We start from the raw sequence: 15,000 nt of genomic DNA, 5'->3' as shown, positions 1-15,000 counted from the left end.
AGTAATGGGTATGTGTCCGTGTCTGTGAACATTTGCCTGTGCCCCCATTGTGGTGTTGATGTCTATCTGTCCGTCTTCTTCTCTCTCACCTTATTGCTGCGTGCAGGATCCGTAACCTTAGCAACCCGGCTAAGAAGTTTAAGGTTGAGGCCAATGCCAACCAGCTGTACCTGACGGGCACGGTGGTACTGCACAAGGATGTCAACATCGTAGTGGTGGAGGGAGGTGAGATGATATTATATTTTACTATTTTATGATAACATGTTTTTTAAAAATATTTTAATAATAGGGTGTTGAGAGTAAGACAGCTGAGAGAAGGTCACTCAATCTCAAATGACTGTTGTTGAAAAAGCCCATTCAAAGTCAATGGAGGCTCTCGCATCATTCTAGAAAGCTGTATAATCATCATATAGCATACAGAAAAAAAATATTATTGCTACTGTTATTAGGATGTTCTGTTCATCTGTATTAACATCATGCTATTGTGTAGGGGCATGTGGTCAGGGGGACATTGCTTCAAAAAAGGTTGAGAACCGTTGTTCTAACAAAACGGCTGTTCCCTTATTCTCCTCTCCCTCAGGTCCGAAGTCCCAGAAAAAGTTTAAACGGCTGATGCTGCACAGGATCAAGTGGGACGAGGGCAACTCCAAACGGGATGGTGAGTGTAGCCAAAGATTTCTAATATGGTAGACCATGATAAGTCGTAGCACGCGTTAAATTGCAGCATGCGTTAACAATGCAACGAAGTAGGATCAACATCAATAGGTCTTCTAAATGGCTGCGACTTTCCCATTGAACTCCATTCATTCTCCTTGTCTCCTAAAGGGGCATGGCTGCCCTAGGATTGCAGTTTTTAGAGCCTTGCATCATATAGATCCTAGGAAGACCCCGTTTCGAATTGTCTCTACTTTATCAAGTGTCTCTGGTGCAGCTGATCTAGGAATGTGAGAAATATTTGGAGCGGAAGGATGAATATTTGAAACGTGGCTACTCTGCTATCGAGTATTGGGCAAGGGCAACTCCAAATGGGATGGTGACTGCATAGCAAACATGGTGCCTGTTGGTGACTGGACAATAATGTATATGATGCTAGAGATTTATGGTTTCCTTCCAGGTTAATAAACCTCTCTACTGCTCGCTATTTAGCTTTGGTCTATTAGTAATTATACGGTTTCTACCAAACTAGCTGGTAATTTCTGTCATTCATAGGAGGTCCTCCCTCTAGCTCATTGTCCTCTGCTGTAGTGTTTGTGTTTGTTTGTGTGAATCCTTATCCCTTTCCTCTCTCCCGCCAGCGCCTGACGAGTTGGATGAGGATGGTGTGAGGAAGAAGAACAAGTGCTCTTTGGTGTGGGAGGTGAGTTGCAAGCGCAAAAATGACAGCAGTGTATGTCACATCACTCACTTTGTTATTGAGTTAAGCGTATGAGGGTTTACGTCTTCAGCCTCATCCAGCACTCAATATGATATGCACCTCTGCCATACACCTCAAATATGGATACCCCTACTATACCTCAAACACAAATGTCTACATCTACAATACAACACCTCAAACATATATCTCTACCAAACACGCATATCCCTTTTCCACTGCACGTTTTCTAGCCGGTACAGCTCGACACACCATGACTTGGCTAACTGAAAAGCAATAAACTGAGGCCAAGAATGTCACGGCACAGCACAGCCCGAAACCCGCCCTCATTTGTTTTGGAATTCTCTTAAGTTTGACACTATTACTCTATTAAAATGGAAGTTAAAAATCAAACATTTAAGTATCCAAATATGACATCGCTCCAACTATTTATAGCTACCTATTTTGATACACTACATATCTATCTGTCGGACTTGCGTAAGTCAACTAGCCTAGGCAAGGTAATGCTATGTGATGATGTCAAAAACACAACTCTAACCATTGTCCGGGTAACAGGTTTGTGATGGAAACACAAACCAGTTTGACAACCACTCAGCTCGACATGACACAGTCGGGTCGGGTTGTATGTGGAAAAGTGCCTTTAGAGATGTAAAGAAACCTCCATTTCACTGTTCTATGCAGCCATTCAGTCTGTTGTCTGCCCTTAACAACTAACTAGCTGTGTGCTACCCTCATCTGCTCTCCCCATCTGTAGGGAACCGTGAAGGAGCGTAGCTATGGCGACATGAAGTTCAAGCAGTGTCCCACGGAGAACATGGCCCGGGAGCACTTCAAGAAGAACGGAACCGAGCAGTACTGGGACCTGGCCCTCAGCCAGAGCGTGCTCGAGAGCACCGACGACTGAGAACGCGGAAGCGCCACGGAACACGCTAGAACACTCTAGAACACTGGGCCCATGGGGAGCCACAGGGGGCCTACAGAGACTGGCTCAGGGGCCCCACACAGAGATGGACTGACTAGAGATGGGGAGGTGTGTGTGCGTGTGTGTGCGTGCGTGTGCGTGCGTGTGCGTGCGTGTGTGTGTGTGTGTGTGTGTGTGTGTGTGTGTGTGTGTGTGTGTGTGTGTGTGTGTGTGTGTGTGTGTGTGTGTGTGTCAAGAAAAAGAGTCACACACAAGCTGAATGCAAAACTTTTTCGGCTTTTGTTAATGCAGTTTTCCTGATTTGCATTCAGCCTTTGTGTCTGCATCGTTTTCGGAGTTCGTGCAGCGAGCGAGACGCAAATAAGACAAATGCACAGACACCGTCTGTGTGCCTGTGTGTGTGCAAGATGTGTATAGAGATGGAAGGGAGAAACTGTGTGGGCATGGAGATTCATAAGACCCGGCTTACCTTTTTTACTGTGCTACTGTGTTGGACTGTAGGGTATATCCAATTCTTCAGTGCTGGGTACAGAACTGATGCTGCACAAGATGTTGGTCAGGCTGTATGGGAGTGTCTAATCAGTCCCTTCACATGTCTGTGTGTACTTGCTGAATATACTGTTGTCACTCTTTAAGCTTCGTCTGTTGATTTATCATGCAAACACCACTCTACCATCCTTCCTTCACACACGTGACTCACACTCACTCACGCACACAAACTATCTGTGCTACCAAGACTGTCAATCAATGTGTGGTTTGTGAAAAGTGTTTGCATTACCTGAGGAAGCATTTCCATAGGAAACGGAAATTAATCGGCACAACTGTCCAGGTAATGTTTAGGCTCATGAGACATTTGAAATGTGTCTAGTTTTTGGTTTGTGTTCTTGTCCCCTGGTTCCTTTTTTTCCCCCCTCTTTTTTTAATTTGAGGATGCCAATGCTGACCACTCCTTGGTCCTTTGTACACATGTAAATACACCTTAGCCAACAACTGTGGAGAGGGTCATTAAAAGAAAAAAAACCTATCAAATGTGTGTGACTGACTGTATATGTTTGCTGTTGAAAAGTGTGAGTGCTTGTACTTTCAAAGTATGTTAGATTTGTTTTTAACCTCATCTGTGGTTACATTGTGGTCAATCAGTCTTATTATAAGAGCAGACACACTGGGCACGCTCTTGCTATGTTTTAAACAAATGAGTTATTTTTGTCTGAATTTAACAGTCCAAACTAAAGAGAAACAATCAATAGGAAGGACTTTTTTTAAAACCCACTCTACAGTTTATGGTGGTGGTCATTTAGAAGTGTTCCATTAGTCTGGAGCATGCCCTTGCTCGCATTGCATAGGTCGCATCCCCCCATTTAACAGAGGCAAAATGTGAGCAGAGCAGCAGTAGATTATGTGGAGTTCAGAGATAGAACTCCACACAACGCTTTAGGCCCTGGCTTGTTTGTCATTAGGGGGCGTGTAGCCTCTCGGAAGAGCTTGTTCTTGCTCGCCTGGTAGCATCTACTCTAGAGCTACATGCTCAGAGTGCGCAGCAGACTAGAGCTCTCCAAGCGCTTCACAGGAGCTTGCCGTAGAGCTAGTAGGCAGGCTTCAGTCTCTGTACCGCTGGAAACATGGCGGCTGGCCCGGGATCGGCCAGCAGTGGCCACGGAGGTGGCCGAAGCTCTGGCGGCTTTGAGGCCTCTTTGGACCGGCGCTTTTCCGGAGTTTCCAACACTATGGATTCAATACAAGGACTGTGTGGCTGGTGCATCGAAAACAAGAAACACCACGCTGTTATCGTGCGCTACTGGATGAAGTGGCTCAAGAAATGTAAGTGGCTTGCATGTAAGCTAACCGTTAGCTGTGAGAAGCTAAGTAGCTAACATTACTTTGGATGTTTGTTCATAGTGACGCTGCGCATTACACACAGCCAGCTAACGTTGAAGCTGTTTGTTACAGATAAGTTAACATATTGCGATACATTTACAAATGAATGTGCAGGTGGATTATTGGTCATAGAGCGTGCATTGGTTTCAAACTGGGCAAGTTAGTTGGTGTTTGTGCCGCTCTTTTTCGCACCAGGCCGTGCATTTGTCGCTCTGTTCATGTTCTCGTCTCTGTGTGGTCGTGCCAGTGTAAATTGATCTGCATTTGATTTTCCATTAACTTGCCATATTATAATATTATAAGAGTTTCTCAAGTAAGATATAACATGACTGCAAGTGATTGTTTTATTGCATGGTGGCTGTGGGCACTGGGCCAGAGGTAGCAGCGACTCGGCTAACCATGTTGCTGAAGATCTCACAGTGCACGCCAGGTAGCTACTAGATCAGGCGAGGAAGTCATGTTGGCTTAATTAATTTACATGCACTCGTTAATTTACACAACGTCATGCACTATTAGTCACACTGGGCGAGTCAATTTCTTTATGCTCTGGTCATACGAAGAATCGAAGTTACATTTTTTACTTAGCCATGGATGGGGATTGACCTACATGTTTAGATGAACCGAGGCAAGAATTCATTCTTTGAGGTCTGTCCACTGGGTAGAACTAAACGGTATGAAAATGCAAATTTCCAATAGTTGACCACAAAAATGTGTGACCTTACTTTGGGGGAAACATAGAACTAGGCCTACTAACGAGCTTGCGGATGTGGATCTTACAGGTGCATGTCTCAACTGTTGGTTATCTGGATGTAAATATTTTGGTGAGTGGAGGCTGTTAGTGTCTGTGTCAGCTGTCAGTTATATCGGGCATGACTTCAATGCAGTTACAAATTTGCACACCATATTTTGACCCATTTTTATGGGACTGCCATTTGAATGTCATACGGTTGCATGGTATTTAGATTTGGGCATCTGACAGTTCTATAGTAACTGTATTAATGTACAGTGCTTTTATTTGTATTTTCAAAAGGACAACATGATCTCTTTTCTTGCAAACTTGTTTCAAATGTCTTTTTTGCTATGTGTCTATCCACTGTGAGATGGCCATAGATGGATCTATACTACATCTTATTGATTATTAGACTTAGTCTGTCCGACATCCAATGACACACTGGTACTGAATCTCAAATGGGCACTATGGACACTATGTTTCAATGCTGAACCAATACACCATACACACTGAAACATGAACACTGAAGTACACAAGTGCACCATTTGAGATCCAGAATTAGACTTGTTTGTTATGATGATTGAAGCTGTTTTGTTGTGCAGCAATATGACCGGTGCAGTTCCTGAGCTTTTGGTTGATTAGTGTCATATTGCCACACCGTTAAGGCAGATAAGAAAGTCATGCATTGTAAGTCCCAGACCCAGTACCCAGACATTTCGCGTGTGTGTGTGTGTGTGTGTGTGTGTGTGTGTGTGTGTGTGTGTGTGTGTGTGTGTGTGTGTGTGTGTGTGTGTGTGTGTAGTGCTCTGAAGTACAAGGGGGTAGTTTGTCACACAGAGTGTGGCAGGATGTGAAATAGGCCAGGTTGGATAGGAATGGGGTGTGAGTGTGTGTTACATGTTGTGCTGCCTAGGCCAGGGTACTAGAACAAGGTTAAGTGATAAACCTGGCTAAGTTAACTACAGGAATGGTAAACCTACTAATAGAGGGTCCACAGGTGTCATGTAGCGAAGAAAAAAAGAGGACTCTGGGATCTTCTATTAGATGATTTACCATAACCTCAAGGTCAATCTAACCTGGTTTACTGCTAGCCAGGTTCTTGGAATACTCGCTAGGTTGGGTAGTGGGCCATGAAGTCTTTGGGTTGTTGACATTGCACCGCTGATGTGCTGAACTGACCTTGTGTCTCTTATGTCATCAGATGCATGTGCTTTGCTGTGTTTACTCCATTGTTTACATGCTTTACTCTTGTTAGTGCTAGAGGCAGAGGCGGAGCTATAGGAGGGGCGAGCAGGGCATTTGCCCCTGGGCCCAGGGCCCTCCCGTATTGATGGTGGGGGCCCTATTGTGACCTTAGCAGGCAGTATGGGGGGGGCCCTGTCAGTGTTTTGCCCTGGGGCCCCGTGTGCAATTGTTCCGCCACTGCCTAGAGGCATCAGAGGTATTTATTAATCATGGCAGACACACCGTGTCATGTCCCTGTGATGTCTGCTTAGTAGACTTGATGCAATGTTGACTGATATTGTATTCCAGAAGATTAGCCCACCAGACATGAGTAGCCCACTTGGCACACCACTCCAAAAAGGGCTAATTTGGAGCCATATTTGGGTAAAAATAGCTGTGAGGCTTAGGGCAGAGGTGGCTTAGTGGTAAATGAGCCTGTATAGCAACCAGGAGGTTGCAGATTCGGGCCCTGCTCTGATTGATCTCAGCAATGTGTCCTTGAGCAAGATACTTAACCCCAAATTGCTCCTTGTGGTAGGGTGGTACCCTGCGTGGCAGAAACGGCCACCAGTGTGTGAATGGGTGAATTTGAGGCATACAATGGGACCGTTTTCACCGGTGGGTCCAACTCTACCTGGGCTGGAACAAATGGTGCTAACGGCACCTCTAGGGGCAAGGAAGTAATGGGGGCTGGGGGCCCTGGTTGGCATCAGGATGTGCTTCTGGTAGTGGAACCTGTAACTGCAACGGGACATACTTATACATTATCTACAAAAGATACTCTGTGGCATCAAATGCATCGGTGAAGTACAAAATGAGAGTGTAGCCATTGTTTCTCTCTTTAAAGTAAAGGGAGGATGGCACAGGTACATAGAGAAGGAATGTTCAAACATTCAGAAATCATCATTTGGTGTGTAGTATAAATGAACATCTGCCTTAGTTTTTGAAACCTGGGACCATGGACACTGACCATTTTTGTTGCATATTCGGCTAGACATGCTGTCATGTGACATTACTATGGTGGTATTACCATATTATTACTTGGTAATCTGTATGATGCCATATTTGTGTCCCATTATTTCTGAAATGAATAAAGAACCAAACACCAGCATTTCAGGTGTGGTTCATGACATTGCAGGCTATGTTTAGACAAGGAACTGGCCATTTTAAATTTTCTTTTTCTTTTTTTATATTCAATTTTTAATTTTTCAATTTATCATAATTAATATTCTGAGGGTTGTTGTATTCCATGCTGTTTGTATAATTTGTAGAGCCAGAAAAGAGCTTTCAAACAACACCACAGACATCTGTTTGTGACTTACACTGACTGATATAATCAAGGCTGAATGCATAGTGTCCTGCCCTCATATGTAAACCTTTCCTAGTCTGTTTCTCCCTTAACATTGGTGTCAGATTCACACAAATGCAGTTCTGCTACCTTGCTACTAAAAAGGCACACCAAGTATGATTGAGATTTGTGTCTGTCGTCCCAAAGTGTCTGATTTCATGTGAAATCACCCTTAGGCATTCAGCAGAGTTTTTTGCCTTAGGTTTAAATGGGTTAAAAATATTGTTTTCATGTCCTTGCGGAGAAAGACTGTGTGGTAACTTACTTCACTGTGCTATAGAGAAAATGGCATGAGATATATTAATGTGAAAAATAATGTAATGTAGAGAGAAGAAGAGGTCAACACACCAAGGAGGATGAGGCATCTTAGTGGTAGTGATATTTCCTTTGAATGTCTGACTCCATTGGTGAGGTGTATGTGCATGTGTGTTTTTGTGCGCATGGCTGTGTGGGTGTCTTTAAAGCCTCGAGCCTGGTTGCGTTCGCGATCCTTGTTTGCTTTCCTGAATGCATATCTGGTTGGGTTGCGGTTTCTGATAAGGTGCCATGACTGTCCTTGAAATGTCTTCAGCATCAGCAGACAACAAGTTGCCTATTTTCAGACTGGTGCTGCCTGTTCGCTATGCTTGTCTACTGATCTGGTCAGTTAATGGTTGGTGTCTTGGATAAGTACAGAGTACACAGTAGGAACACAACTTGCACTATACTTACAGGGCGCTGTCCATGTTTGAGAGTGCTGAAATATCAGCTGATATGATGGTAGGCCTGGGAATTGACAATAACATCTTGATGAAGTACATATCGTGATGTAGGGATCACAATATGAGAAACATGGTCATACACACGATAGGCATTATGGTTGTTCTTGTGTTGGAGAGCAATTGATTGTGAGAATGCTGAGCAGTTATAATGTTGTGCTTCCTTTGAACTCATAAACAGTGTTAATCTGTAACTACACATAGTCTACTGACACTGACAACTAGACTTTGCCTACTGCTAATATTATGCAGTCCTAAATACTGTAAAAGAGGAAGTGTGTGTGTGTGTGTGTACTCCTTTCTAGTGACTAGGCTAACCTGTATCCAATACGCATCACAATACAATGGTCACAATACGGTATGGTGAAGTGGCCCGATACAATATTATTGTCATGACATTTTTTGCACACCTCTGTTTGAGGGTGATATCAAATGGTATGAAATTAAACCCTCAGTCCTTCAGTATAAGCTTCAGTGTCCATCCAACCGATCCATAAGTTAATCATCGATATTCCATTTATACCCCACTGGGTCAGCACCCACTGACCCACTGTGCCTTTGGCCTGTGTACTGTAGCCTAACCTCTGCCTCTGAAGGATGTGTGCCAGCCTGGCAGGCCTACAGACCTAAGGCAGGAACAGTTATAATCTGGGTGCTGGAATAACAAGCACACCTACCATTATTATTAAGGTTAGGGCATTGGTCACACATATGTGGATATTTTTAAGAATGAATATTTTGGCCTTGCCGTGGCTCTAAAAGTAGGGCGCTGGCCTGCTACACCGACAACCAGGGTTCAATTCCGCCCTGGGTCATTTGCAGACCCCTCCCCATCTCTCTCCCCATTTGCTTCCTGTTCATCTCTCATGCTGTCCTATCATCAAAGAAAAAGAAAAAAAATGATCCTGTTTACATGGAATGTGGATTATAAAAGAATCACCATTGTGACAGGTGTGGTATACAGTAGAAAACTCTGGTTTTAAAAGTCATTGTCTTGGGAAGCTAAAATTTTGTTTAAGTTACTTGTAAACAAAAGGCCCAAGCGGATGCATCTGATGATTAATCACTTTTTGTGGGGCACGCTGACGAGTTTGTTTGGCTAACTGCCACTGAACTCATGGTGTCCAGATAAATTGACGACTTTTGGCTAATTGATAACTGCGACGGAGTATTACTGACAAATTTGAAATTTAAAAAAACAATTATGTCACAATTTTGAGATATTATCTCACAATTGCTAGATAGGATCTCACAATTCTGAGATACTATCTCAGAATTGTGAGACGATAACTCACAATTCTGACTTACTATCTCACAAATCTGAGATACTATCACACAATTGTGAGTTAATATTTCACAATTCTGAGATAGATTGCCTAGGCGCATTTCGGCAGTTGCTATTGCGCATGGGAATTAATCACTTGCTATTGCGTGCATGAATGAAATGGCTGGTACAGACGAACTCATCAAGTTATACTTTTCTGTTGGATTTTCAAATAATGAGATACTCATTGTCTTAGCCCAGAATCACCACATCGTCATGAGCATTCGGAGTCTGATGAGGCACTGCAAGAGACTTGGCCTGTTTCGTAGAAAAAAAACATAGCCGCCTGGAGGAGGCAATTGGAATATACGGATGCATTGACGGCTTCAGTCGCTTTTGTGTTATTGATGGAAGCCTACTGTTTTGCGGAACGACAAAGCCCATCTGAACTGCCCTCAAATGCAACCACCTGTAGCTTGCATCTGTGCGGTTTGTTGAAGCTCATGGTGAACAAAAGCAATCACCTCCTCCAGGCGGCTATGATGATTAAGTCATTTAAGCAACAGCAGTTATCTACGACGGAGTATTAGCAGAGAGGCTTTGTTCTATGTTCTGCTCTCACTTTTTCATATACTGTGTTTCAATGTATATTGTTGAATTATGCATTGCATTGTTTCGTATATTGTCTTGTGAAGTGCTCACATTTCAAATCGGGTGTATTACCTCTGCACAGTTTTGACAATTAATCGGACTTTGGCTGGTGATGGAATTGCATGGTTCAATATACAACTGTACAGTTTGGGGCTGCACGATATTAGAAAAATATGCGATACACGTGACTGTACATGACTGTTACATGACTGTATACTGCGATATCGATATTACTCGCGATACCTAGTATATACATATATTTTTCCCTCTCTACTTGCCATTCTACACTTTATCATGTATAAAACAACTGGGAGCAATGTTTTATTGCCAACATTATTTTTTATTAGGAAAAAACATGGCTAATATACAGCATCAACTTAAAATGTCAACCTTTTTTAATGCATTTTTTAACCTTCTCACCAAATTTCCTGTTATTAAAAAGGAAAGACTGTTTGCGATACGTGCACAACTTTTGCAATACATGTATCGCAAGCCGTGATATCGCAATATCGCGATATCGATACATTTTCGATATATCGTGCAGCCCTAGTACAGTTTCACTAACGGTGGAAACGGTGAAAAGAAAAAATACACACTTTGCAATTGTAATCAGTGAAAACGGATACTGTAGGTTTACGTATGTCAGCAATTGACCCAAAAATATTGTGGAATCAACACAAGCCTATATTGCTTAACCATCAGTGCCTACTCATACTTCCTAACTGTGATGCAGCATCAAAGCTAGTCCAGCCAAGCATTTCAAATCCCTTTTTCCTCCATTTCATATTCATGTCCGGCAGAGGTTGCGCTAGACTTTTTCACAGTCCGTCATTTTGACGGACAGGGTCGAAAAAAATCCGTCATCGCTTATTTTTTTTAATTCCTCATCTCATTTCTCAATGTGGGGGGTCGCGACCCCGCTCCGAGAACAACACGTGCGCAATTGCGGCCAATTGAGAGTAAACCGCTGTGAATACACCCGCTTTCACTCGACATTCATTCTCCAACTTTGAGGATGGAGTCAATTTTGCTGTCCACTTTCTCTCTCTGCCTCCCTCATTGCACTGTTGAAAAAGCTGCAGATATCTCTCATGACGCGCGTCTGATTCAGTGTTCAGCGCTATGGTCACCACAAGCACTTTTTTAAAAGTCGCGTGCAGGGCTTTATCCAACAGCTGTCAGTCACTCGTTTTGCTCTGATTAATGATATATAAATAATATCTGCGTTGGACTTCACATGCACGATGGAAAGGAAAGCCGTCTTGAAGCAGAAAGGTGTAGCCCAGACAGTAGGCCTAGATAAAGGCACTGTAGCCTACAACAGGTATACGACCAGATTTTGCAAAACTTTGTTGAAAAATGTCAGCGACGGTAAAAGGAGCCTCCAGTCTCCTTTCGTAGCCCCATCAGCTTATATGTTGGCTCTGGGATCGCGGTAAAGTTGTCTGAATAAAAAATATATCGCCTATAATGGGTGAACCAGCTCGAAATGAGAGAAGGTTAGCCGTTTCTGGCAACGTTTGCCAAGTTGTAAGTTGCGTTGCCTGGTAATATTTAGGCTCTTGAATATCCGTCGTTTTTATTAGTTAATGTCCTGAAGCCGTTAGACCTGCGTTGCCTTTGCGTGAAGGTTCTGGCTAGCAAACGTGCTATTCGCATAGCCTATTTGTTTCAAGCAAGGAGTTATGAAAGAATGCTTCTATGAAGGGCGATAGAGGGACAACTTCGTCATTGGCAGAAAATCAGATAGTCGGTAAATGTAGTAGGCCTAGGTCTACACATAGTTCTGAATCTTAAAGTCGAAGTCACACGTGTATGGTGGCAACGTCTTAGTTATTTTAATTCATTATTTTGAGCAAGTGCAGAGGCGCGCGCTCTGCTGCAGCCAGCCGCACAGCCCAGCTGCGGCGCATGGTATGACAAGCAGGGAGAGAGGGAGAAAGGCAAACGATAGTAGCATGAAATTATCTGCGCTGATAACTATGCCTAATTGAAATGCATATTTGTTCTACTCGATAGAGGTGTAGGCCTACTTAAAATTGTGATTTATTTATCATCACCTTGAATATTGATCCGTCAAAATGACGGACAGGCTTCAGAATTTTCCATCATCCTTCAAAAAAATCCGTCAATGACGGACATTTGTCGGTTAACGCGACCTCTGATGTCCGGTGAATATTAAGCATTTCTTATGGCTCCATTTTGGTGAGACGATGATGGACTCTTACCTTCTCCCCACTGGTAGCTATTTAAGTTTGAGGAAAGAAATTGCCAGATTAATTGTGGACAAGCTACAGCCACAGTTTATGTCAATAGTTAATATGCTATCAGAAGTTTGTCAAGACTAGCCATACTTAAATTCCTCAGGGGGTTTGTGTAAGCTACTTAGCCTTTGCACGGTATGTGGAAGTGTTAAGTCTGGTGTGGGTGTGTTAAGTTAAGGTGTTGTATTGGTACAGCATCTGTGTCCGGGTACACAACAGCCCTAGTATAGCACAATGCAAAAGTACAGTAGTTTTGTTGGCCCAAATGGAGCTATGATTTACATGTATTACAGTGCATGCTTGTATTCTCAGTTCACATGCATTGCCATTGCATCTTCTACAAATATTGCAGTAAGCTTAATATGCAAGAATGCAAGCAAATACAAGTTGTAGCGCGACATACATTTTAAGTATGGACAATGTAAGTGCAGGGGTGCGTAGGGTTAAGTGCTGTTATGATGAGAGATGTGTTTCCGTGGCAGCAGGTCATTTACCTTGACCTTTAACCTGTCCAGTGGACACCTGTGTCTTACATTGCACCTAGCTGACACATGTATCCAAAACAGCCTCCAGTTAAGGGTAGTAGTTACAGTCCCTGGAGCATTGTGGGCTTAGGTGTCTTGCTTAAGAGCATTACAGTCACACATGAAGGTGTAGGAATACACGTGCCTTCTACTGCTAAGCGTGTTGTTCGAATTTGCAACCCTCTGATATGAAGATTGCCCCAATAACCACGGTTCGGATCGCCACTCAGAGCCCACGGATCGGATCATTTTTCGGATCAGCAAAAAAATAAAAAAATAAAAAAATAAATAATAATCATTATTTTTTTTATTTTTTTTAATCGATAAGACAAATAAACATAAGCACATCTTTGTTAGGGGTTGTCAAATAGATCATTTTTTTTGAATATAATCTCATTTGTACAAAATTATGACATTAATCTGTAGATTAATCTATATCAAAATGTCTAAATGCAGAATATGCACACTACCAAAATAATGGCTTAAACGTACCATAAGTGACAGATGACTTAAAGTGACTTACTGCAAGATGTAGCGCAAGACCACAGCTCAGTCCTTAATTGTACATGCAAATGCAGAAAATTGCATCAATCTTTTATTTATCACCTACAGCGATTCAGCATTTTGTCTGAGAGAGAGAGAGAGAGAGAGAGAGAGAGAGAGAGAGAGAGAGTGTTAGAGAGAGAGAGAGAGAGAGTCCTATTACCTTGAGAGATCTGAGAGAATTGGCATTGACTGTTAAAAAAGGCAGCGGCTGCTTTCATTATGAAGGCGGAGATGCAGTGTACATCAGATTTGCGCACAGAATGTCTAACCAGATGATTGATGAACTCACTGTCCTCAAAATGTCAGAGGAGTCACAACACGAAAGTGAATTCAGTTTGCCAAAGTGCTACTGTCATCGGGTTGTTTGTGTGTGTTGGGTCAGATGTGTGTAACAAGTAGGCCAAATGCGCTGAACTCAACCGATTGCAACACAAACACCTTTAGCGAGAGTATTTCCCTAGACAATGACAGTTTGAATTTGACAGGGTCTTAAGCATATACAGTCAGTTGCTATCACACGGAAATGATTTTGCAACTATGGCAAGGCAAGATTTTTCGGGAACAGTTTGTGTATGTTTTGTGTTCCATGCAGTGCGTGAGGTTTACATCCCAAACGACTAGATTGAACATGAGTTTCCCTTTCATAAATCGAAATCCGCGGACCATGTAAAGTCTTTGCCGACCGAAATGATCGTTGCACAAACGGACCTTAACAACCAAGTAAGGGAAAATATCTGAAGATTGGCCACAATATCGTCGCCTTAAGTCAAACATTGCTCTGTAACACGTTGTTGTTTAGATGATGTTTCTCTCGGTCTTCACAGTGGGCACATCTGGGTTGTCAAATAGACACTTTTGAATATTATTTGTACAGAAAATTGACATGCTGTATGAATGATTTAGTCAAATGTGATGCAGTGCGTTAACGGTTGTGTGTGATCGTACCATAAGTGTATCTTCACATGTGTTGCATGTGTAGCCAAGAAGAGTTTGTGTGTCCTCCTGTGTTTTATCACCCTACAGGTGATTTTGTCTTAATTTGTGGCATGTGTGTTTAAAGTCTAAAACTTATTTTTAGTCCTATTACCTTGAACTGATCTGTCCTCAGATGTGTAGTGTTATGGGGTACTTTCATTATGAAACGGCAGAAATATCAGCAATGTGTTGTGAGATGAACATTTTTGGTGGTGTTAATTATTAGACCTATAACATCAAGTCCTCATAACAACAGTCATCGGTTGTTTGTGTGTGTGGGTCAGATTATTGTATAATAAGGTCTTTAATTTAGTCAGTGTGACTTGATTGGTTGTAGTGTTCCGAGTGAGGTGTCGTTTATTCAGCAAAATGGTGAGCTAAATGTGCGGTCTTTGAACTCTTCAAGTTGAATGTTTTGATATTTCATCTGATAAAATTCAACCAAATCAAGTAGGCTAGTGCAAGGCTGGAGCATCATTTATTATTACCTCCGCCAAGGAGGTAATGTTTTCGGTCGCGTTGGTTTGTCTGTTTGTTTGCTTGTCTG

The 15,000-nt window shown here is 42.5% G+C and overlaps 2 protein-coding genes across 3 annotated transcripts in view; both read left to right on the top strand.

Moving 5' to 3' along the window:
* Positions 1-15,000, top strand: part of prpf3 (PRP3 pre-mRNA processing factor 3 homolog (yeast)) — a 99,956-nt gene that overhangs the window by 8,149 nt on the left and 76,807 nt on the right. The window contains exons 14-17 of one of the 2 annotated variants that reach the window (XR_010034951.1): positions 107-225; positions 581-658; positions 1,296-1,357; positions 2,127-2,402. Coding sequence is in view for 1 of the 2 variants with exons in the window: in XM_063199251.1 (XP_063055321.1) it covers positions 107-225; positions 581-658; positions 1,296-1,357; positions 2,127-2,276 (409 nt within the window). In the remaining variant the exon portion in view is untranslated. Of the gene's footprint in view, positions 1-106; positions 226-580; positions 659-1,295; positions 1,358-2,126; positions 2,434-15,000 lie in introns of those variants that run through there. The other variant, XM_063199251.1, reaches the window with a different exon arrangement.
* rprd2b (regulation of nuclear pre-mRNA domain containing 2b) overlaps positions 3,724-15,000 on the top strand; it is a 34,092-nt gene continuing 22,815 nt past the window's right edge. Inside the window, exon 1 of the mRNA XM_063199890.1 lies at positions 3,724-4,112. Within this exon, the coding sequence (XP_063055960.1) occupies positions 3,914-4,112 (199 nt within the window). The 5' untranslated portion in view covers positions 3,724-3,913. The remainder of the gene's footprint in view (positions 4,113-15,000) is intronic.

The sequence above is a fragment of the Engraulis encrasicolus genome, chromosome 5 (genome assembly GCF_034702125.1).
Source record: "Engraulis encrasicolus isolate BLACKSEA-1 chromosome 5, IST_EnEncr_1.0, whole genome shotgun sequence".
NCBI classification, from domain to species: Eukaryota; Metazoa; Chordata; class Actinopteri; order Clupeiformes; family Engraulidae; genus Engraulis; species Engraulis encrasicolus.
Note: the sequence above shows the minus strand (reverse complement) of the source record. Positions and strands in the feature narration are given on the sequence as shown.